Source organism: Pseudophryne corroboree, chromosome 2, assembly GCF_028390025.1.
Source record: "Pseudophryne corroboree isolate aPseCor3 chromosome 2, aPseCor3.hap2, whole genome shotgun sequence".
NCBI classification, from domain to species: domain Eukaryota; kingdom Metazoa; phylum Chordata; class Amphibia; order Anura; family Myobatrachidae; genus Pseudophryne; species Pseudophryne corroboree.
Window position 1 is genome coordinate 553,142,729 of NC_086445.1, and position 23,302 is coordinate 553,166,030.

The 23,302-nt window shown below is 47.0% G+C and overlaps 1 protein-coding gene across 1 annotated transcript in view; it reads right to left on the bottom strand.

The window, feature by feature from the left end:
• SF3A3 (splicing factor 3a subunit 3) overlaps window positions 1-23,302 on the bottom strand; it is a 132,174-nt gene that overhangs the window by 39,498 nt on the left and 69,374 nt on the right. The window contains exons 12-13 of the mRNA XM_063954331.1: window positions 17,425-17,494; window positions 11,131-11,295 (exon numbers count right to left, since the gene is read on the bottom strand). Of these exons, the coding sequence (XP_063810401.1) occupies window positions 11,131-11,295; window positions 17,425-17,494 (235 nt within the window). The remainder of the gene's footprint in view (window positions 1-11,130; window positions 11,296-17,424; window positions 17,495-23,302) is intronic.

A 23,302-nucleotide genomic window follows, 5' to 3' on the forward strand; every position in this document is an offset into this window, starting at 1 on the left:
CCACCCCCAAGAGCAGTTGGGAAAGACATCGCCTACCTATTCAAACCGACCTATGACCTCTCCTATACTGTAAATGTGCATTCCTGTGTCCAATGGACAAAGGGATTACAGTATCCATTGTATTGCTTTTGGAAGAATTGTATAAATAAAGCCTGCTGCAGCCTGGCCCAAGACTCACAACGTTATCTATTAGATGACGGAGGACCGGACCGGGAAGCGCACGCGAATATACTCACGTATGTACATTGACTGTAGCCATTTACTGTTATATTGTAGTGTATTATTTGTATTGTAAACCCCCTTTCAGCAATAATCCACTGTGGTGTCGGAACCCAGCGGTAAAATCACAATTGGTGTCGTGTCCTCATTGCCCTGCTAAGGTTTAAAGTGTTTTATCATTGCATTACATTACTGCTAAGGTTTAAAGTGTTTTATCATTGCATTGCATTACTGTAAAGGGTTAAAGTATATCTCTGGGTGTGCGCGCGCTGTGTGTACTTTGTACCCCCAGCGCGGCATTTGTACGCAAAGTCCGTACAGTGATACGGGACTCCGTATGCAAACAGTGTATAAAGTATGTAGCGTGTTTACTAAGTTTAGCGGCCGCAGTGGTAAAGTGTATTCTAAGTGTGTGTAAGGTATAGCTTTCATTCCTGTAAGATAATCATTATCAGCGCCATCTTCATCACTTCATCAGATTAAGTATCTGAAACATGAGTGGATTGTGAGGAAGTAATGGCCCGTTTTGACGACCCCTTGGTCTTAGGCGGGCGAGGGTTAGGATTTTGCTTGGCCAAAGACTGATTTAATTGCTGTAACTGAGAGGACAGAGTATCTGCCCATGGCAGATTAACAAACAGCAAGGACAATATGTGGCTGTAATGGCACAGGATGTCCCATAGGGGGCGCTAGTCTAGTTACAAGCGTAGTCAGTAAATTAGAAAATGTAGCCCATGGCGGGTCATGATTAGTCCCTGTTGCTGTGGACTGACTGAGGGGTATAAAACCCCGTACCTGAACCCTCAGCTGCAATATTTTCCTCAGAGACATCTATGGCATGAGCACTGCAGGGTGCAGGGTTAGCCATAGAATTATCACCCTGTGTAGCGGACATATGAAAGCATAACCATAGGGCGAAATACTACAATATAAGCAGACAAAATACCTGACAAAAATCCCCCTGTATAGTGTGACTACAAGCAGAGCACACACAGAAAATTTAAGAGGTATATGGTGACTGTAAAACAGAGAGAAAAATACCAAAGGAGTATATCCTGTGTAACACTATTACATGAAAACCCTAATGCACTTAGCCCCCTTCAGGGTACAGAATATAGGGATAGCAGTATATGTGAGATACACGCAATGGAAATCACACAGCAGCTATTGGCACACACAGTCACATGTACAATGCAGAAATATAACAAATAAAAAAAACTGCACTGGACTAGCAATACTAAGTAACTGCACTACTAAGTAAAAGCTATGTATAAATATAGATATAACAATGCACAGTAAAGACTGGATGTATATCACAGGGTACTTGTACTAAATAACCCTGAATGTATGCACTTGTTCTTAACTAACACTGTCTAAATGACATGTAGAATACTTAAGTATCCTGTAAATGCACAGCGCTGATGATGCAGGCGGCTTTACAGAGGAGACAGTGCCCAGCAGTAGTCAGCTCAGCATGTGTGTAATGGCGCCCAAACGCTGACAGAGTGAGGGAGGCAGAGAGAAGCAGCTCCAGGGCGGGAACATTAGCAGTAAATGGCACCTGGGGCTGGGGGAGGGGCTACAGGTCAGAGCCTTATCCCCTTGCTGGACTTCACCACCGGGTACTGTGAGCCTTAGTAAAACGGATTATGAGATAATCCGACTTGCGCCCTTGCCCTGGTGGTCTAGTGGGGTCCCTGTACGTCCACAGTTTCAACGCCAGCGCGCGTGGTCCGTCTCTTAAAGACTGCGCTGGATCGCGATTTCCAGCTGGTCCCATAAGGGGGACCCTCTTACCTCATCCCTTGATGCGGCCACGTGATCCCGGAGAGCTGCGGCAGGTATGTGTGCCCTAGTTGAAGAACCGGAGCCCTCCACTGTAAGTACCCGGCAACCAGGGTGCGGGAGTATACAGCGCCGCCGGGGGAGGTGAGGGTGCCTATGCTGCGGCTCTTAAAGTTTTCTATCTTCATAAAAGCTCTTTTCAGGGCTGCTCCCTGTAAGCTGCCTGCACTGCAGGTACCAATTTACAAACTGAGCTCCTGTGCACAGAGGCGGGGTTACAGAGGAGGCGGCGCTATGCATCCTGGGAACAGTCAAAGCTTTTAGCCTGTTGGTGGCTCGGATCAAGATACAACTCTACACCCCGATGTTATCCCCGTGGAATCCCAGTGTACCTCGCTGCAGAAACTATATTTAGCCTTTGGATTTTTTAAACCCAAGTGCATGATTTAAATTTTGTTGTCAATTACAGTTTTTAATGCCACACTCTTGGACCATTCCTCTAGTCTACCTAGATCCTCAATCATTTGTTTTACACCCCCTGGTGTGTCTACCCTGTTGCATACCTTTGCGTCATCTGCAAAAGGCATACTTTCCCTTTAATGCCATTTGCAATGTCACCAATAAAGATATTAAAAAGCCCTGGTCCAAGTACAGATCCCTGGGGTACTCCACTGGTAACAGTTCCCTCGTGTGAATGAACTCCATTTACCACAACTCTGTTTTCTATCCTGCAACCAAGATCTTATCCATTCAATAATCCTAGTATCCAATCCCAAACTATCAAGTTTATTTAGCAGACTGCGATGTGGAACAGTGTCAAAAGCCTTACTAAAGTCTAGATAAGCTATATCCACGGCTCCACCTTTATCCATCACTTTAGTCACACAGTCAAAAAAAGTCAATAAGATTTGTTTGACATGATCTCCCCACCAGTGAATCCATGCTGTTTGGGATCCTGTAAACTGCTGGATTTGAGATAATCTACATTTCTTTCTTTTAAGAGTTTTTCCATCAATTTCCCTAGTACTGATGTAAGACTCACTGGTCTGTAGTTGTTTGCCTCTTCCTTGATTCCACTTTTGTGCAGTGGGACTACGTTCGCTCTTTTCTAGTCCTCTAGAATTACTCCTGTAGCTAATGACTGGTTGAATAATTCTGTCAATGGTGCTACCAGCACCTCTAAGTTCTTTTAGTATCCTTGGATGTATCCCATCTGGCCCCATAGATTTGTCCACTTTCATTTTTCAGGGTTCTGTTAGGACCTTCTCCTCTGTAAATGTACTTGTTTAATTTTCCTGAATATCCCTGCAACTTAACTGTGGCCCCTTCCCCTCTCTTTCAGTGAATACTGAGCAAAAATAATTAAGGATGATCTGCTATTACATTGTCTCCCTCAACAAGACCCCCAGTCTCTGTCTTTAGTTTTATTATTCCGCCTTTTGTTTTTCTCCTTTCGCTTATATACCTAAAAAAAAGTTTTGCCTCCTTTACCCACTGACTGGGCTATTTTCTCCCCTGCTTGTGCACATCTGATTACCTTTTTAGTCTCCTTCTGTCTAACGAGATATATCTCTTTGCCTCCATTATTGTGTGTCTGCTTATATTTCCTAAAAGCCATCCTTTTTGCTTTCACAATATTTGCTACTTCTTTTCGCAGACCACACTGGCTTCCTTTTCCTTGTGTTTTTCCTAACACTTTTGATACAAAAGGTCTGTTGTCTTTAATATTGCACTTTTTTATGTTTCCCACCTCTCCTGCATTGCTTCCAAGTTCCTCCACTTTGCCAAAGAATCGCTTACATATTTACCCATCCCTACAAAATAAGCCTTCCTAAAATCCAACACCTTTGTTTTTGTATGGGGTGAGTCAGTCTCTGTCTTTATGCTGAACCATACTGCTTGATGATCACTGGTTCCCAGGTTTTCACACACTTTTACATCCGATATTCTGTCTCCATTTGTAAGTATTAGGTCTAATATTGCGTCTTTCCGAGTGGGCTCCCTCACCAATTGGTGGAGGGATGCTCCCCTGAAGGGAATTTAAAATGTCTCTACTTCTAGTGGAACTAGCAACAGATACCTACCAGTTTACATCAGGAAGATTAAAGTCTCCCATGATTATTACCTCTCCTTTTAATGCCATTTAAAGTTATGTCCTGCAATAGGTTCTTGTCCAGTTCCTCTTCCTAGCCTGGTGGCCTGTATATCACACCAATACGAATAATAGACTTCTCCCCTGTTTCTATGGTCACCCAAAGGGCCTCCGTTTTTTCTTCAATACTTTGTATTCAGGTAGTATTTGTGCCTTTTTTTTTTCCTACATACATTGCTACCTCTCCTCCGATTTTTCCAATTTTGTCCTTCCTTAATAAAGTATATCACGGTATAGCTATGTCCCAGACATGATTTTCATTGACTCTGTAATTGCCACAATATCCCTTGTCATTATTGCAATTAGTTCTGGGATTTTATTTCATAAGTTCCTAGCATTTGCACACATAGCTTGTTTTGTTTGTGCTTTCTCTGTTCCTAGCTATGTTTTTCTCTTTGCCTATGTTTATTTGGTTTTGATCTGAATTATCTTCTGTGGCTGTGGATATGCTTTCTACTCCCTTTGCCTGCAGAAACAATACCTCTGTGTTGGGGGAGCAGATTGCTTTATCTTTATTTGGTTCACTGCCCCCTCTGTTATTTTAAATAGTTCTTGATGAAGCTTCCAAACTGTTCAGTTAGTATTCTCGTTCCCCCTGAAGACGGGTGCAGGCAGTCACTTTTGTTTAAGCTCCTATATTGTCAGATGGTGTGACTATGGCCTATAAATCCAAATCTCTCCTCATGGCACCATGTTCTTAGCCAAACATTGACGTTTCTGATTTAATAAGTACTGTCTTCCCCTCTGTGTACTGGCAATACTTCTGAAAAAAGTTACAGTGGTTGCTACCTGCTTCAGAGCAGTCCCTAACTACCTAAATTCATCTTTTACGGCCATGAGTTTAGCATTTGAAAGGTCATTTGTCCCTAGGTGGACAATGACATCCACCTCCCCATCTTTTCTTGCTGCCTTCACAATTCTTAGAATGCACTCTTTATCCCTTGGAGCTTTGGCTCCAGGCAAGCACCTTACTTGTTTCTCTACTTCTTTCATTTCCCAAGATGTACAGTATATAATGGAATCTCCCAATAGAAGTGTAGTCCTTTTTGGAGATGCAATTTTCCTGTTCCTTTTCCTATAGTTAGTAGAAGTCCCTATATCCTCCTGTTCTGTAGTGCATCTATTAGTTGTATTTTCCAGCCCTGCAAGAGTAGCATATGAGTTTTGCAGTGTCACAGCTTGCGGGAGGTGTCTGTGTCCCTGTGGAAATCTCTGCCCTTGAGAGCCCACAGTAGTCCAAGCAAATGTCTTCTGGTGGCTATCTGAGGCAGTGGAGTCCTCAAAGACAGACATCCTATGAATCTCAGCATGTAGTTTAGCTATCCCCTCCTTCAGCAGAGAAAATTGCTCACAGGTTGGATAGCAGCTGAGTCTCCACAATGCATTACATCCATTGCACTGCACTAGCCCAAACATTGTATCAGATGTTAATGGTATTGCAAATCTTTGTGTTCTTGTTTGTGTATTATAAAACTCTCCTTTTTCTGTATTTTAATGGTGTGCACACACGGTGAGATATTTTCTTACGATTTTGACTATACAGATGGGTCCACGTTTATCTTGACCTTTAATAGGATTAACTGAGACTGGCCAGTTGGACTTAATTCCCTGCTGTATTGTTCTCTGTATTGTATTGCAGCTGAGAACAATAGATGAAGGGTTTATGCCAGAGGTTCTCAAACTCGGTCCTCAGGACCCCAACACAGTGCATGTTTTGCAGGTCTCCTCACAGAATCACAAGTGAAATAAAGCTCCACCTGTGGACCTTTTAAAATGTGTCAGTGAGTAATTAATACACCTGTGCACTTGCTGGGTTACCTGCAAAACATGCACTGTGTGGGGTCCCGAGGACCGAGTTTGAGAACCCCTGGTTTATGCTAAAAAGTCATGTAATGCCTAGGCGCAGAAAACTAGTCAAGATAACCGTGGACCCATCTGTATAGTCGAAACCGTAAGAATAGGGGAGACCGCAAGGTGAAAGTCACCTTGCGATCCCGATTCGATGTGTGGTCGGCATCGCAAGCCTAGATAGACTGTGCAGGCAAGTCAATTCTGACAGTCTATAGAAGAGATAGCCAAAATCGCACAGTCAGCATCTCAAACATTATGGGGTATATGCAATTAGCGGCGAATCGCGGCAAATTATCGCCGTTTTTTAATTCGACACAATTCGACAGGTGAATTCCGGCAGGTGGCTGCCGGAATTCACCATATTCAATGAAAAACGGATTCGACAGTCCCGCGGGCGAAAAACGGCCGATTTGCCGGATTTTGCAGCGATTTTAAAAAACGGGGAAAAACGGGAAAAAAACGAAAAAAAAATGGCGTGGGGTCCCCCCTCCAAAGCATAACCAGCCTCGGGCTCTTCGAGCTGGTCCTGGTTCTAAAAATGCGGGGACAAAATTGACATGGGATCCCCCCGTATTTTTAAAACCAGCACCGGGCTCTGCGCCTGGTGCAAAAAATACAGGGGACAAAAAGAGTAGGGGTCCCCCGTATTTTTTACACCAGCATCGGGCTCCACTAGCTGGACAGATAATGCCACAGCCGGGGGTCACTTTTATACAGTGCCTTGCGGCCGTGGCATTAAATATCCAACTAGTCACCCCTGGCCGGGGTACCCTGGGGGAGTGGGGACCCCTTCAATCAAGGGGTCCCCCCCCCCCAGCCACCCAAGGGCCAGGGGTGAAGCCCGAGGCTGTCCCCCCCATCCAAGGGCTGCGGATGGGGGGCTGATAGCCTTGTCAAAATTGAAAGAATATTGTTTTTTCCAGTAGTACTACAAGTCCCAGCAAGCCTCCCCCGCAAGCTGGTACTTGGAGAACCACAAGTACCAGCATGCGGGAGAAAAACGGGCCCGCTGGTACCTGTAGTACTACTGGCAAAAAAATACCCAAATAAAAACTGGAGACACACACCGTGACAAGTACAACTTTATTACACACTGCCGACACACACATACTTACCTATGTTGACACGCCAACTGCCACAGTCTCCGACGATCCGAGGGTACCTGTGAAAAAAATTATACTCACCTGCCAGTGTCCAGAGATAAATCCACGTCCAGAGATAAAATCCTCGTACTTGTCAAAATAAAAACACGCACACCCGAACCACCGGACTGAAAGGGATCCCATGTTGACACATGGGACCCCTTTCCACGAATGCCGGGACCCCACGTGACTACTGTCACTGAGGTCCCTTCAGCCAATCAGGAAGCGCTACTTCGTGGCGCTCACCTGATTGGCTGTCTCGCGTCTGAGGTCAGACAGCGCATCGCAAAGCCTCTCCATTACTTTCAATGGTGGGAACTTTGCCGTCAGCGGTGGGGTTACCCGCGGTCAGCCGCTGACCGCGGGTGACCCCACCACTAGCCGCAAAGTTCCCACCATTGAATATAATGGAGAGGCTTTGCGAGGCGCTGTCTGACAGCTCAGAAGCGCAGCCAATCAGCAGAGTGCAAGGACGTTGCGCTCGCTGATTGGCTTAAGAGACCTTTCAGTGACAGCAGTCACGGGGGGGTCTCTCTGCATTCGTGGAAAGGGGTCCCATGTGTCAACATGGGACCCCTTTCAGTCCGCTGGTACGGGTGTGCGTGTTTTTATTTTGCCAAGTACGAGGATTTTATCTCTGGACGTGGATTTATCTCTGGACACTGGCAGGTGAGTATAATTTTTTTCACAGGTACCCTCGGATCGTCGGAGACTGTGGCAGTCGGCGTGTCAACATAGGTAAGTATGTGTGTGTCGGCAGTGTGTAATAAAGTTGTACTTGTCACGGTGTGTGTCTGCTGTTTTTATTTGGGTATTTTTTCCCCAGTAGTACTACAGGTACCAGCGGGCCCGTTTTTCTCCCGCATGCTGGTACTTGTGGTTCTCCAAGTACCAGCTTGCGGGGGAGGCTTGCTGGGACTTGTAGTACTACTGGAAAAAACAATATTCTTTCAATTTTGACAAGGCTATCAGCCCCCCATCCGCAGCCCTTGGATGGGGGGGGGGGACAGCCTCGGGCTTCACCCCTGGCCCTTGGGTGGCTGGGGGGGGGGGGGGGGGACGACGGACCCCTTGATTGAAGGGGTCCCCACTCCCCCAGGGTACCCCGGCCAGGGGTGACTAGTTGGATATTTAATGCCACGGCAGCAAGGCACTGTATAAAAGTGACCCCCGGCTGTGGCATTATCTGTCCAGCTAGTGGAGCCCGATGCTGGTGTAAAAAATACGGGGGACCCCTACTCTTTTTGTCCCCTGTATTTTTTGCACCAGGCGCAGAGCCCGGTGCTGGTTTTAAAAATACGGGGGGATCCCATGTCAATTTTGTCCCCGCATTTTTAGAACCAGGACCAGCTCGATGAGCCCGAGGCTGGTTATGCTTTGGAGGGGGGACCCCACGCCATTTTTTTCCGGGATTTTACCATTCCATCTAAAAAAATAAAAATAAATAAATATTTTAAAAAATATATAAATACTTGTGCCTCCAAAAAAGACAAACCAAGTACCTAATCCCTTCTAATATAAATAGATATGCTATTATCAATAAAAAAAACACCAAAAAAAACATGTTTTAAATTTTTTTTATTAGTTTCACCCACCAAAGTGTGGCGGATTGAAAATGACGAATTTACTGTCTAAAAGCACTGTTGTCGAATTTCCAAACTTCAATTGAATATACTTTGGTCGAATTGCAGCACTTGTATCATTGCAGAAAAGTCGAATTTGGCAAAAGTCGAATTTCAAAAAGTCGAATCTTGAAAGTCCGTTTTGTCGAAAAGTACTGAATTGCATTGTCGATTTTTTTTTGGCGAAAAAGTCCCGTTTTTCGACAATTTCGGGAATTCCACCGCAATTGCATATATGCATATACCCCTATGTGCTTGCGATGCCGACCTAACCCCTGTCGCATAGTGAGAATCGGGCATAGCCCGAATCTCACCGTGTATGCACCTTAACTCACCTACTGCTGTTTCAAACTCACAATTTACTTAAAAAGCCAAGCTTCACTTTAGAATGCAAGCTTCTCACAATGAGCAAGCTCAAATGAGTCTGGTCACTGTTTAAATAGTATGTCAGGCAGCTGTTAGATTCAGACCCTCCTCCTAATCTCTTCTCACCTAGATATAGCCCCTCCTCCTGGTTTCTCTTCACATCCTTAAAGAAAGCACAGCACAGATACAAACAACTAAATTCACACTCAGTTTCTCCAACAATATGCCAATCCCTACATGGATAGACAGAAAATACTCAGAATACTCACTTGCTGCTGTTTCAAACTCACAATCCACTTAAAAAGCCAAGCTTCACTTTAGAATGCAAGTATGTTGCACCTGATGCTAGACTAATATTGTGCTGTATTTAAATGATTTTACGATTTTCTTTCTTTACTGTGAAAGTGAAAACCGGCCAGTGCTTGTTTACTGATCTTTTTATAGGTTTTAAATAAACTGTATACTGAGGCAATAGCCATAAGGAAGACCAGCTTGCAAGTAATGAACTAAAGATCCGCCGCAGCTAAGGGTCAAATGGAGCCTGTTTAGGAGCTGATGGGGCCAGATTAAGATCCCATGGTGCTACCGATGGATGAAAGGGTGGTTGAAGCTGGACCATGCCCTGTAAAAAGGTTTAGACCTCTGGCAGAAGGACAGCTGGAAATAAATGAACAGTGCTGAAATCTGTACTTTCAAAGAACAAATCTTTAAAATGGATTCCAAACCCCCCTGAAGGAAGGGCCACAAATTAGAGGCGAAACTTGGATGTATGAACCCGTCTCTTTCCACACCACAAGATGTAGAGTTTCCATTCTGTGTAGAAACTGTGCGATAAAACCAGTTTCCAGGCTCACAGCATAGTATGGACTACTGAGGGAGAAAAACTTAAACTTTCAAAAACTCAGTCCCAAAAGCCAGTTCATTAAAGCCAACCAAGGAAGGTCCTAATTGTAGCAGGTCTGGACAAAGTCAAAGACGCCACCTGGACCTGCCAATATCTTGAGAATGTCAGCGAACAACAACATGCGTGACCACTCTGGAGTCGCTAGGATTACCGTTACCATATGATGCTTGATATGCTCGAGTACAAGAGGCAACAGATACGCTAGATGAAAACCCCAATGGACTGTCAGGGCATCCACTGCAAAAGCCAGCAGGTCCCAGGATCTCACACAAACCTGTGGAACCCTGAAGTTGTGTTTAAAGGCCATGATATCCACTTGTGGAAGGCCCCACTTCCATACTAACTGTTGGAAAACCTCCTGGTTGAGAGAAAACACCCAAAGGAGAAACGTAGTTCTGCTGCAGAAGTCTGCTTCCCAATTTTTTACTTACTACACTGATGAGAGAGTGTCGGAACAAAGCTCTCTGACCAGGAAAGGATTTTGGCTGCCTCAGCCATCGCTGCAGTGCTCTTTGTGCATCCCTGATGATTTGAGTACTAGCTGCTGCCTGGCACCTTCTAAAAGTGTGAGTGCGCGCATTGTTCCCAGGTTCAGGCGGTCTGCACAGAAACCAGAGCACTGCACTCAAACTGTGCACTACAACAAGCACCTAACTAGAAAGTAAATCAAAAGTTACAAATTAAAGAAAATAAAACTAGCATTGCAGCCTTCCAAAATGTACCCTACTGCTTGAGGCACTTAAAGAACACTGGCATAATGGGGTTGCAGGAGTGAGGTACTTACATTTTAAAATTACAGTAGTTTAAGTGCCAAACTCCAGCCCAACATGCAATCCCATGCTCCAGTGTCCAACTAGCCTTGCTGATAGAAATTTATGTGTAGTGTCATTACAATTAACAGTACTACACACAGACTACTAGCTTAGCAACAGCTAAAACGCAAAAGCAGAACTGTGATAGAAAGGTTTCTGTGGTATCCATGTCTCATCCTTCATCAGAACATGTAATTACATTCGAGTATCACACCACTTATGCAGTAAGCATGCGTAAAGGGGCCATATCTAAATTACAGATCAGAATCTCACTTACCTTGCCATCCCACCCAAGTGGAAGGTTTTTGGGGTTATAAATAATTTCATTTTCCTCATCATCGCTCTCACTTTCACTTATCTGTTCTTCTTCCTCCTCTTCTCTCTCCTCACCAGTTCTGGCCTGCTTTCGCTGCACATTTTCATGCGTCAGATGTCTTTGCTCCTGAAAGCACACAAAGCAGGTCATCCTCTTGACCGATTTAAGTCCTTTTTGCAACATTTTTGTAGCCTAGTTTTTGATATGATAGCCCTGCTTGCTAACATCTTAATGACTCAAAATATAGGATTTTAATTACCTAAATCCTTTTCTCGTAGTCCATAAGGGATATTGGGGAATCTAGTATGATGGGGTATAGACGGGGTCTAAAGGAGCCAGTGCACTTTAAGTTTCTTCAACTGGGTGTGCTGGCTCCTCCCCTCTATTCTTCCCCAACAAGGTAACAGCTCGGCAAAGTTGTAAGGCCGAGACTCCACAGGCAGCCGTCCAGGAAGAACCCACTGATCTTGTAGAGTGTGCCTTCAGAGATTTAGGAACAGGTAAGGCTGTCGACACATAGGCCTGTTGAATAGTAAGCCTAATCCAACGAGCAACGGACTGCTTGAAGGACAACCCTTTTTCTGTGCATCATAGAGCACGAATAAAGAATACATTTTTCTGATCCAAGCCGTTCAGGCAGTTATAGGTAAAAACATGCCCCGAAGGAGAAAGGACATATATGAGAAAAGGAAATATAACAGAGTGGTGAGATTTACATACCAGCACACCACTAACATATAAAAACCAGCAAAGGCTGGTAACAACAGCTGAACAGGTAACCATATAACCAGAACTTGCAGAAATGTCAACGCACTGAGGCGGGCGCCCATTATCCCTTATGGACTACGAGAAAAGGATTTACCGGTCGGTAATTCAAATCCTATTTTCTCTAGCATCCATAAGGGATATTGGGGAATCTAGTACGATGGGGACGTCCCAAAGCTTCCAGAATGGGCGGGAACGTGCGGAGACTACTGCAGCACTGCCTGCCCAAACTGGGTATCCTCTTTGGCCAGGGTATCAAAAACTTGCAGAACTTCACAAAAGTGTTCTTCCCTGACCAGGTAGCAGCTCGGCAAAGTTGTAAGGCCAAGACTCCACGGGCAGCAGTCCAGGAAGAAGCCACTGATCTTGTAGAGTGGGCCTTCAGAGATTTAGGAACAGGTAAGGCTACCGACACTTAGGTCTGTTGAATAGGAAGCCTAATCCAACGAGCAATGGACTGCTTTGAAGCAGGACAACCCTTTTTCTGTTCATCATAGAGCATGAACAAAGAATCCGTCTTTCTAATTCGAGCCGTTCTCTTGACATAGATTTTCAAGGCTCGCACATCATCCAATGCCCCCGGAGGCGCAGAAGCGCCAGAACTGGACGGAATCACAATAAGTTGATTCAAGTGCCTAGTGCAAAGCTCCGCTCTGTCCTCGTAAAAGACCAAGTATGGATTTTTACACGACAAGGCCCCCAGTTCTGAGACACGTTGAGCAGAAGCCAGGGCCAGTAACATCACAGTATTCCACGTGAGGTACTGGTCTTCTACCGTTATCAGAGGTTCAAACCAGGAGGACTGTAGAAATTCCAACACTACATTCAGATCCCAGGGTGCCGTAGGCGGCACAAAGGGAGGTTGGATGTGGAGTACCCCTTGCTAGAAAGTCTGAACCTCTGGCAACACTGCCAATTTCCTCTGAAAGAAAATGAAGAGGGCTGAAATCTGGACCTTAATGGAACCCAGACGTAAGCCCTTATCCACACCAGCCTGCAGGAAACGTAAAAAACATCCCAAGTGAAACTCAGCAGGCAGATACGTGCATTCCTCGCACCAAGAGACATATCTCTTCCAGATAGGATAGTGTTTTGACGTCACAGGTTTCCTGGCCTGAACCATGGTAGCAATAAACTTCTTGGAAAGGCCCTTGTGAGCTAGGATGTTCCGCTCAACCTCCATGCCGTAAAACAAAGTCGCCGTAAGTCTGGGTAGACAAACGGCCCTTGTTGAAGAAGATCTCTTCGTAGTGGTAGAGGCCAAGGGTCTTCAACGGACATGTCCAGAAGATCCGTGTACCACGCCCTCCGAGGCCAATCCGTGGCAATTAGAATTGCCTGGACTCCCAGATTTCTGATGCGCTTGAGCACCCTTGGAAGCAACGGAATCGGAGGAAACAGGTAGACCAGCCAGTAAGGCCAAGGAGACGTCCGTGCGTCTACTGCCCTCGCCTGAGGGTCCCTGGTTCGTGAGCAATACCAATGAAGCTTCTTGTTGAGCCGAGAAGCCATCATGTCTATTTGCGGGCAGCCTCACCGGTTAATGAGCTGCTGGAGGAGTCCCCACTCCCCCGGGTGGAGCTCGTGACGACTCAGGAAATCCGCTTCCTGGTTCTCCACACCCGGAATGAAGATTGCGGACATTGCTCTTGCATTTCTTTCCGCCCAGAGGAGTATCTTCGATACCTCTCGCATGCAGGCTCAGGTTTTTTGTCCCTCCTTGTTGATTGATGTAAGCCACTGCTGTGGCGTTGTCCGACTGCACCTGGATAGCGTGATCCTTGAGCAGAGGAGAGGCCTGAAGCAGAGCACTGTAGATCGCAAGTTCCAGAATGTTAATCGTAAGAAGGCTTTCGTGGGCTGACCACCTGCCCTGGAACTGTGCCCCTTGGGTGACAGCTCCCCATCCTCGTAGACTCGCATCTGTCGTGAGGAGGGTCCAATCCTGCATTCCAAAACTACAGCCCTCCAGTAGATTGGAGGACTGCAGCCACCACAAGAGGCAAATTCTGGCGACAGCTGTATCATCCGGTGCATCTGAAGATGTGAACCGGACCATTTGTTCAGGAGATCCAGCTGAAAAGTTCTGGCATGGAACCTGCCATATTGGATCGCCTCGTAGGAGGCGACCATCTTCCCCAACAAACTTATGCAAAGATGGATGGACACTTGAGCAGGTCGGAGTACCATGCGGACCATCTCCTGGAGTGTTCTTTCCTTGTCTTCTGGTAGGAACACCTTGCTGGGCCACAGTATCCAGCAACATCTCTAGGAACAGAAGCCTCTGATCTCCAGGTAGGACTTCTGTAAGTTGAGGATCCACCCATGGTCTGACAGAAGATGGATAGTGCGGTCAATATGCAGCAATAAAAGCTCCCTGGATCTTGCTTTTATCAGAAAATCATCCTGGTAAGGGACAACACTGACCCCAGAGTTGGAACATCATCTCCGCCATCACCTTCATGAATACCCTCGGGGCTGTGGACAGGGCGAAGGGCAGTGCCTGTAATTGGAAGTGATCGTCCAGCAGGGCAAATGGCAAGTACGCCTGATGAGGCGGCCACATTGGAATATGGAGGTAGGCGTCCTTGATAACCAAGGAGACCATGAATTCTTGTTCTTCCAGGCCTGCAATCGCTGCTCGCAGGGATTCCATTTTGAACTTTAACACCTTCAAATAAGGATTCAAGGATTTTAGGTTCAAAATATCTCTTACTGACCTGTCCGGCTTCGGCACCACAGATAGGTTGGAGTTAAACTCCTTGCTGCATTGCGGAATTGGTACTGGAACAATGACGTGGGACTGTAACAACTTTTGGATGGCCGGTTGCAATTTAACTTGTATATCCTTCAAAGCTGGTAAGCTTCATTCGAAAAATTGTTGGGCAGGAGTACTGTCGAACTCCAGCTTGTAGCCATGAGAAACGAGATTTCTGACCCAGGTATCCAGGCAGGAAGTCTCCCAGATGTGGCTGAAGTGACGCAGTCGAGCTCCCACCTCGATATCCCCTCGGGGTGGGTGGTCACCTTTATGCTGAGGCCTTAGCGGAAGCAGGGGTGTAGTATGGTATGCCGGCGGCCGGGCTCCCGGCGACCAGCATACCGGCGCCGGGAGCACGACCGCCGGCATACAGACAGCGTGGCGAGCGCAAATGAGCCCCTTGTGGGCTCGCTGCGCTCGCCATGCTGCGGCCACGGTGGCTATTTTATTCTCCCTCCAGGGGGGTCGTGGACCCACACGAGGGAGAAAAAAAAAAAAAAAAAAAGTGTCGGTATGCCAGCTGTCGGGATTCCGGCGCCGGTATACTGTGCGCCGGGATCCAGACAGTCAACATACTGAAGACCACCTCGGAAGCAAAACGGGTGGTCTTTTCTCGAGAGCTGGTGCTTGCAGGTTTACTGGAATTACCTCTGGTGCCCCTAGTCGCATTGGAGGCACCTCTGGACTTAGATCGAAATCTGTGAGACCGAAAGGACTGGACAGACGGCCCCGGATAGGAGCGTCTCGCCAGCGGGGCTTTAGAGGGGAAAAACGTGGATTTCCCAGCCGTAAATTTGGAAATCCAGGTATCCAATTCAACCCCAAAGAGCCATTCCCCAGAAAAGTGGAGGGATTCTACACTACATTTGGATTCTGTGTCGGCTACCCACTGACGCAACCACAAGGCCCTGCGCGCCGACACTGCCATGGCAGAAGTCCTACCATCAATGTTCCCCATCTCCTTGAGCGGGTCACAGAGGACATGTGTAGTGTTCTAAATGTGTTTTAGGAGGGTCACCATAGTGACCAAGGGCATATCCCCCAGAGAGGCCACCATGAATTTGAGTGGCCTAGGAATGAATGGAATGGGTTATCCAGCAACCCGCAATGACAGGCCTTTGTGAGACACCTGCTGCCATGTAAATAGATTTGAGTGTAGTCTCTATTTTCCTATTCCCCAGGATCCTTCATGGTAAAGGAGCCCGGGGCAAGCAGCACCGCCTTTTTGGACAGTCGAGAGACTGATACATCCACCCCAGGGGGTTCCTCCCAAAATTTCCTACCTTCAGGAGCAAATGGGAAAGTGCACAAAAATTTTTTGGACACTTGGAATTTTTTGTCTGGATTTTTCCAGGCCTGCTTGAATAGGTCATCTAACTCTGTAGAGTCAGGGAACGTGGCATTAGGCTTGTTTTGAATAAAGAAAAATGACTGCTGTGACACAGTGTACTCTAGAGGGAGCTTTAACACGTCCCGTATAGACAGAATTAGCAGCTCAATACCCTGAGCAGAATCAGGATCCCCAATAACAGGAACCAAGTCATCCCCATCCTCCTGTATATCATCTGTATCAGAGAGTAGATCAGGTAACGCACGCTTCTGTGGACCTGCATGAGAGAGGGGGGGCTGTACTGCATCTGCCCTAGCAGCTAAATCTGCAACAGCTTGTTGTAGTAGCTGCGTCTTCTGCACTTTAGCAGTGAGCTGGGATGACATATCTCACATCATAGTTTTAAGAGACCCTAACCAGTGGGGCTCTGGACCCTCTCCCCAAGCCGCTTCACTGATTTGTGAAGACTGGCTGCATTGTTCACAGGAAACAGATTCAGTAGACAATGAAGAGAATCTGGTGTGACATACACTGCACGCATTGTGTTTACCCATGTTTCACAGTAAGCACATACACATAGACCGTTATATTGCAAGCCTGCCCTTCTGTATATGAGAGAGAGAGAGAGAGAGAGAGAGAGAGAGAGAGAGAGAGAGAGAGAGAGAGAGAGAGAGAGAGAGAGAGAGAGAGAGAGAGAGAGGAGAGGGAGGAGGAGAGGGAGGAAAGACACCAGCACACCCCGAGCTGTACAGCCCCCAGTGAGGCTCAGAGCTCACTATATTACAGTAAATACTAACAATTCCTGTCCTAAAGAGGACCCAGATAGTGTACACAAGCGGCTCTCCCCCTTTCTACACCCTGTACTAGATATCCAGCGTGGCTGAGGAGTCAGGTAGCGCAGTGCGTGCTGAGAATGGCTGCAGTAAGCAAAGGGAGGAGACAAAACGCCTCAGGTCCCGCTCTGATGTAGCTCCGCCCCCTCCAATGGCACCGAAGCTACAGCTATATATTATACTGGCAAAGTTTCCTTACAGCTAAAAACATCACAAAAAGTTATAGTTCTAGTGGTTCTATGCCAGTCTACACGGGGGGATCTTAGCGAATCCCCCCGAGAGGGCCCCTTACGCCGCAACCGTGGCCAACCGTACTTGAACCGGGTGACACACTAGCGGGGCCCCTGGTGTGTACTGATCACCGATGTCACCTTCTGGCAGCGTTAGGGGTGTGCTGCGGCTGTGAAAGCCAAGGCGCAGTGCCCCGCTGAACAACAACAAGATATTGATATTGAAATATTGCTTTGATTTAGATTACTCTTCTGTTCATTCACTATGCATTTTTTCCACACCTACATAAAACTTTTGCACAGTATTGTATATATATTTGAACAAAAATAACTTACCCCTAGAATTTCAACATATTCGTAGATTTGTGCTTCGAGAAAAGCTATGTCCTTATTCTTTTCTGTGTCCCTGTAAAATATGATATGTACTTTATTATGAAAAGTCTGTATAGAAACAAAAACAGTGTACCAGACAAGAAAAAAAATTGGATTTTAATTACCTACCAGCAAATCTTTTTCTCACAGTCCATAAGGGATATTGGGGAATTTTGTACGATGGGGTATAGACTGGGTCCAAAGGAGCCGGTGCACTTTAAGTTTCTTCACTGGGTGTGCTGGCTCCTCCCCTCTATGCCCCCACCCACAGGCACTTCTAGGTAAAAATGTGCCCGAAGCAGAAAGGACATATATGAGAGAAGGAAACAGGACAACAAAGAGTGGTGAGATTTAATACCAGCACACCACGAACATATAACAACCAGCAACAGCTGGTAACAATAACAGCAACAGCTGAACGTGTAAGCAGATAACAGAGAACCTGCAGAAAAAGTCAACGCACTGAGGCGGGCACCCAATATCCCTTATGGACTACAAGAAAAGGATTTACCGGTAGGTAATTCAAATCCTATTTTCTCTAGCATCCATAACGGATATTGGGGAATAGAGTGTGATGGGGACGTCCCAAAGCTTCCAGAACGGGCGGGAACATGCGGAGACTGCTGCAGCGCTGCCTGCCCTAACTGGGTATCCTCTTTGGCCAGGGTATCAAATTTGGAGAACTTCACAAAGGTGTTCTTCCCCAACCAGGTAGCAGCTCGGTATAGTTGCAAGGCTGAGACTCCACGGGCAGCCGCCCAGGAAGAGCCCACGGATCTTGTAGAGTGGGCCCTCAGAAACTTAGCAACAGGCAAGGCTGCCGACACACAGGTCTGTTGGATAGTAAGCCTAATCCAACGAGCAATGAACTGCTTCGAAGCAGGGCAAACTTTTTTCTGCGCATCATAGAGCACGAACAAAGAATCCGTCTTTCTGATCCAAGCCGTTCGCTTGATATAGATTTTCAAGGCACGCACAGCATCCAATGTCGCCGGAGGAGCAGAAGTATCAGAAGCGGACGGAACCACAATAGGCCGATTCAGGCGAAACGCAGAAACCACCTTCGTCAGGAACTGCTGTCTAGTCCGGTGCTCCGCTCTGTCCTCGTAAAAGACCAAGTACGGACTTTTACACGACAAGGCCCCCAATTCTGAGATACGTCAAGCAGAAGCCAGGGCCAGTAACATCACAGTCTTCCACGTGAGGTACTTGTCTTCTACCGTCACCAGAGGTTCAAACCAGGAGGAATGTAAAAACTCCAACACCACATTCAGATCCCAAGGTGCTGTAGGCGGCACAAAAGGAGGTTGTATGATGAGTACCCCTTGCAAGAAGGTCTGAACCTCTGGCAACACTGCCAATTTCTTATGGAAGAAAATGGAGAGAGCTGAAATCTGGACCTTAATGGAACCCAGACGCAAGCCCTTATCCACACCAGCCTGCAGGAAATGTAAGAAACGTCCCAAGTGGAACTCCGCAGGCGGATCCGTGCATTCCTCGCACCAAGAGACACATCTCCTCCAGATATGACGATAGTGTTTTGACGTCACATGTTTTCTGACCTGAACCATGGTAGCAATAACCTTTTTGGAAAGGCCCTTGTGAGCTAGGATGTTCCGCTCAACTTCCATGCCATCAAGATCCAACTCTACACCCCGATGTTATTCCCTGTGGAAAGCAGTGTACCTCGCAGAAGTATCAAAGGCATAGAACCTGATGAACCGGTTCACTGAGGACCACGTAGCCGCCTTGCACAATTGTTCAGCAGACGAGCCACGGCAGGCCGCCCAAAAAGGTCCAACAGACAGAGTAGAATGGGCCTTGATAGCAGCAGGAGCTGGGAGTCCAGCCTGCGCATAAGCTTGTGCAATCACCATTCTAATCCAACTGGCCAAAGTCTGCTTATTCGCAGGCCAGCCACGTTTGTGAAAACCAGAAAGTACAAAGAGAGAGAATCTGATCTCCTGATAGAGGCAGTCTTTTCTACATATAGACAGTGAGCCCGTACCACGTCCAAAGACCGCTCTTTGGAGGACAAACCTGGAGAGATAAAAGGCCGGAATCACAATCTCTTGGTTAAGGTGGAAAAATGACACCTAAGGTGGAAAGATGACACCACCTTAGGTAGATAACCAGGGCGAGTTCTAAGAACTGCCCTGTCACGGTGAAAAATCAGAAAAGGTGGACGACAGGAAAAAGCGCCCAAGTCTGACACCCTCCCAGCAGAGGCAATAGCCAACAGAAAAGGCCTTTACGGTCCACAGACTCAAGAGGTTCAAACGGAGACTTTTGAAGGGCATTAACAAGAGACAGATTCCATGAAGCCACAGGAGGGACATAGGGAGGCTGAATCCGTAGTACGCTCTGAGTGAGTGAATGTTTGAACGTTAGGAATAGTTACAATTTTTCGCTGAAACCACACCGACAAGGCAGAAATGTGAACCTTGAGGGAGGCCAGACGAAGTCCTAAATCCAGGCCTTGTTGCAAAAAAGCTGTAAGTCTGGAAGTACTAAACTTGTATGCATCGTAAATCTTAGCAGCACACCAGGTGAAGTAAGAATTCAGAGACCCCATAATAAATCCGTGCAGAAGCCGGTTTGCGGGCCTTCAACATAGTTTGAACAACAGCCTCAGAAAATCCTTTGGCCCTCAAGAGTGAAGCTTAAAGAGCCACGCCGTCAAAGCCAGTCTTGCCAGGTCCTGGTAAACACAAGGGCCCTGAACAAGGAGGTCTGGGCGTTGAGGAAGTAGAAGAGGACGCTTTATCGAGAGACCAAGCAGGTCTGAGAAGCAATGCCAACTGGGCCACGCTGGAGCGACTAGAAGCAGTATTCTTCCTTGAACTTCCGTAGTACCCTGGGCAGTAGTGACACTGGAGGGAACACGTATGGCAGCAGAAAGTTCCATGGAATTGCCAGTGCGTCCACGAACGCTGCTTGAGGATTCCTTGTCCTTGCTCCGAAGACCGGAACCTTGTGATTGTGTCGAGACGCCATCAGGTCTACATCTGGTAGACCCCATTGTCCACAAGGAGTTGGAAGACCTCCGGATGAAAACTCCACCACTGGCATGTACGTCCTGACGACTGAGGAAGTCCGCTTCCCAGTCGAGCACCTCCGGAATGGACACTGCCGATATTGCTGGCAGATGGCGTTCCGCCCATCGAAGAATTTGACACTTCCATCATTGCCATGCGGCATCAAGTGCCGCCTTGATGATTTATGTATGCCACCATGGTGGCGTTGTCCGATTATACTTGAACAGGCCTGTTCTGTATGAAAGGCAGGGCCAGTGTCAACGCATTCAACACTGTCCGCAACTCCCTGGTCCACCGACCCTGGAGAGTGTGTTGCTCCAACACCGCGCCCCAACGCCGCAGACTGACATCCGTCATTAGGAGGACCCAGTTGGAGATCCAGAAGGGACGATCCCTGCTCAATTGTTGGTCCTGTAGCCACCAACTCAGTGACAGACGAACCTCCGGAGTCAAAAAGATCATTTGAGACCTGATCCGGTGAGGCAGGCCGTCCGACTTGAAAAAATTAACCTATGCAGAGGGCGGGAATGAAATCGAGCGTATTCTACCATGTCGAAAGCAGACACCATGAGGCCTAGTACTTGCATCGCCGAGTGTATCGACACTCTTTGAGCATCAGATTCTGTCCTGAAGTTTCAGGACCTTCTCTGAAGACAAGAACAAACATTGGTTGTGTGTGTTCAGTAATGCCCCCAGGTGCAACATGCTCTGAGCAGGGACCAGTGAGGATTTCTTCCAGTTGATGAGCCACCCGTGGGCTTGTAGGAATTGGACCGTCCGTTCCAGATGACGAAGGAGAACCTCTGGGGAGTTTGCCAGGATCAACAAATCGTCCAGATACGGCAGGATCCTGATGGTGGAGAAGGGCCGTAATGACCTTGGTAAAGATCTGAGGAGCCGTGGTCAGTCTGAAAGGCAAGGCTTGGAACTGATAAAGAATGTTGCCAATAGCAAACCGCAGATATTGCTGATGCGACATGACAATAGGTATTTATAGGTAAGCGTCCAGGGATATCAGTCCTTGGGTTCCAAAGCCAGTACAATAGAGTGCAGAGTTTACATACGGAATTTGGACACCCTCACAAATTTGTTCAAAGATATGAGGTTGAGTAAAGGCCGGGAGGATCCATTCGGCTTCGGAACTAAAAACCGCGTTGAATAGTATCCCCTGCCTGAGACAGAGGCACCGGCACTATCACTCCTGTATCCAGGAGAGATTGGACAACCAAATGTAGAGTTTGTGTTTTTAACGGATCCGAAGGGATAACCGCTGAGAAAAACTGTCGAAGGGGACGTCTCTTGAAAGTTAGTGCAGATCGCAAGGTGAAAGTCACCTTGCGATCCCGATGCGCGGTCCCGCAAGAAAAGATAGACTGTGCAGGCAAGTCAATCCTTGCTAGATCGGTGTACTATCTAGTTCATCTCACATAAGCCAAAATCGTAATCAAATATAGTCCATATCTCAAGAAAAGTTAGTCAAAATCTGTGCTTATCTGGGCTCCGGTGAGTTCAAGGGAAATCGCAAGTGAAAATCGGGCATAGCAAGGATCTCACCGTGTGTACACACCCTTAGAGTCCAGGTCCACCGGCCAGGACCGTAACCAAAGAATGCAGCTAGCTAGGAAAGACGTAGTAGATGCCTTGGCCGCCATAACGCCTGCATCAGAGGCCACCTCCTGAATATCTTGGGAGGCTGTAGTAATATATGACCGATATTGTCTGGCAGGGTCAGAAAAATTATTCAGAGGTAGCTCTTCCTCAATTGCTTGAAGCCATGCTTCAATGCCTTTTGCAGTCCAAGAGGCTGCCATAGTGGGTGTATGCACAGCACATGTAAGAGTGTAAATAGACTTCAAGCAACCCTCCACACGCTTATCCGTCGGTTCCTTCAAAGAGGTGACGGTGGTGACTTGCAGAATAGATGACACCACAAGACGGGCTACATGCGAGTCCACTGGTGGCGGGGTTTCCCACTTGTTACTCAACTTTGCAGAGATAGGATAACAAGCTAGCATCTTTTTAGACAGGGAAAATGTATTTCCTGGAGAAGACCAGGATTACTGACGTATGTCAATTAAATGGTCAGAATGTGGTAAGACTAACTGAGTAACCTTCTGACGTTTGAGCTTATCTGGCTTCTTAGACGTAGCAGGAGGGCCAATCTCATCATCAATCTGAAGAATCAGCTCCAGTAGGTCAGGAACATCATGGTGGATTAACTACAGGGACAATATGTGGCTGTAATGGCATAGGAGGTCGCACAGGGGGCACAAGTCGTGTTACAAGCATAGTCAGCATATTTGAAAATGCAGCCCAAGGTGGATCACGATTTGCCAGAGGTGCTGCGGGCTGAGTAGAGGGTGCAGAACGGTATCCGTTCACATGGTCGACCATGTTACGGTCGACAGTCATTAGGTCGACCACTATTGGTCGACATTGACATGGTCGACATGGACACACGGTCGACACCTGAAAATGGTCGCCATGAGTTTAACTTTTTTTTCTTTTGGGGAACTTTTCCATACTTTACGATCCACATGGACTACGATTGGAACGGTAATCTGTGCCGAGCGAAGCGGCAGCGGAGCGAAGGCACCATGCCCGAAGCATGGCGAGCGAACGCGGTGCACTAATTGGGGTTCCCAGTCACTTTACGCAAAAAACGACACCAAAAAAAGTAAAAAAATTCATGTCGACCTTTTCATGTGTCGACCATGTGTCCATGTCGACCATGTCAATGTCGACCAATAGTGGTCGACCTAATGACTGTCGACCATAACATGGTCGACCATTCATACCGGAAC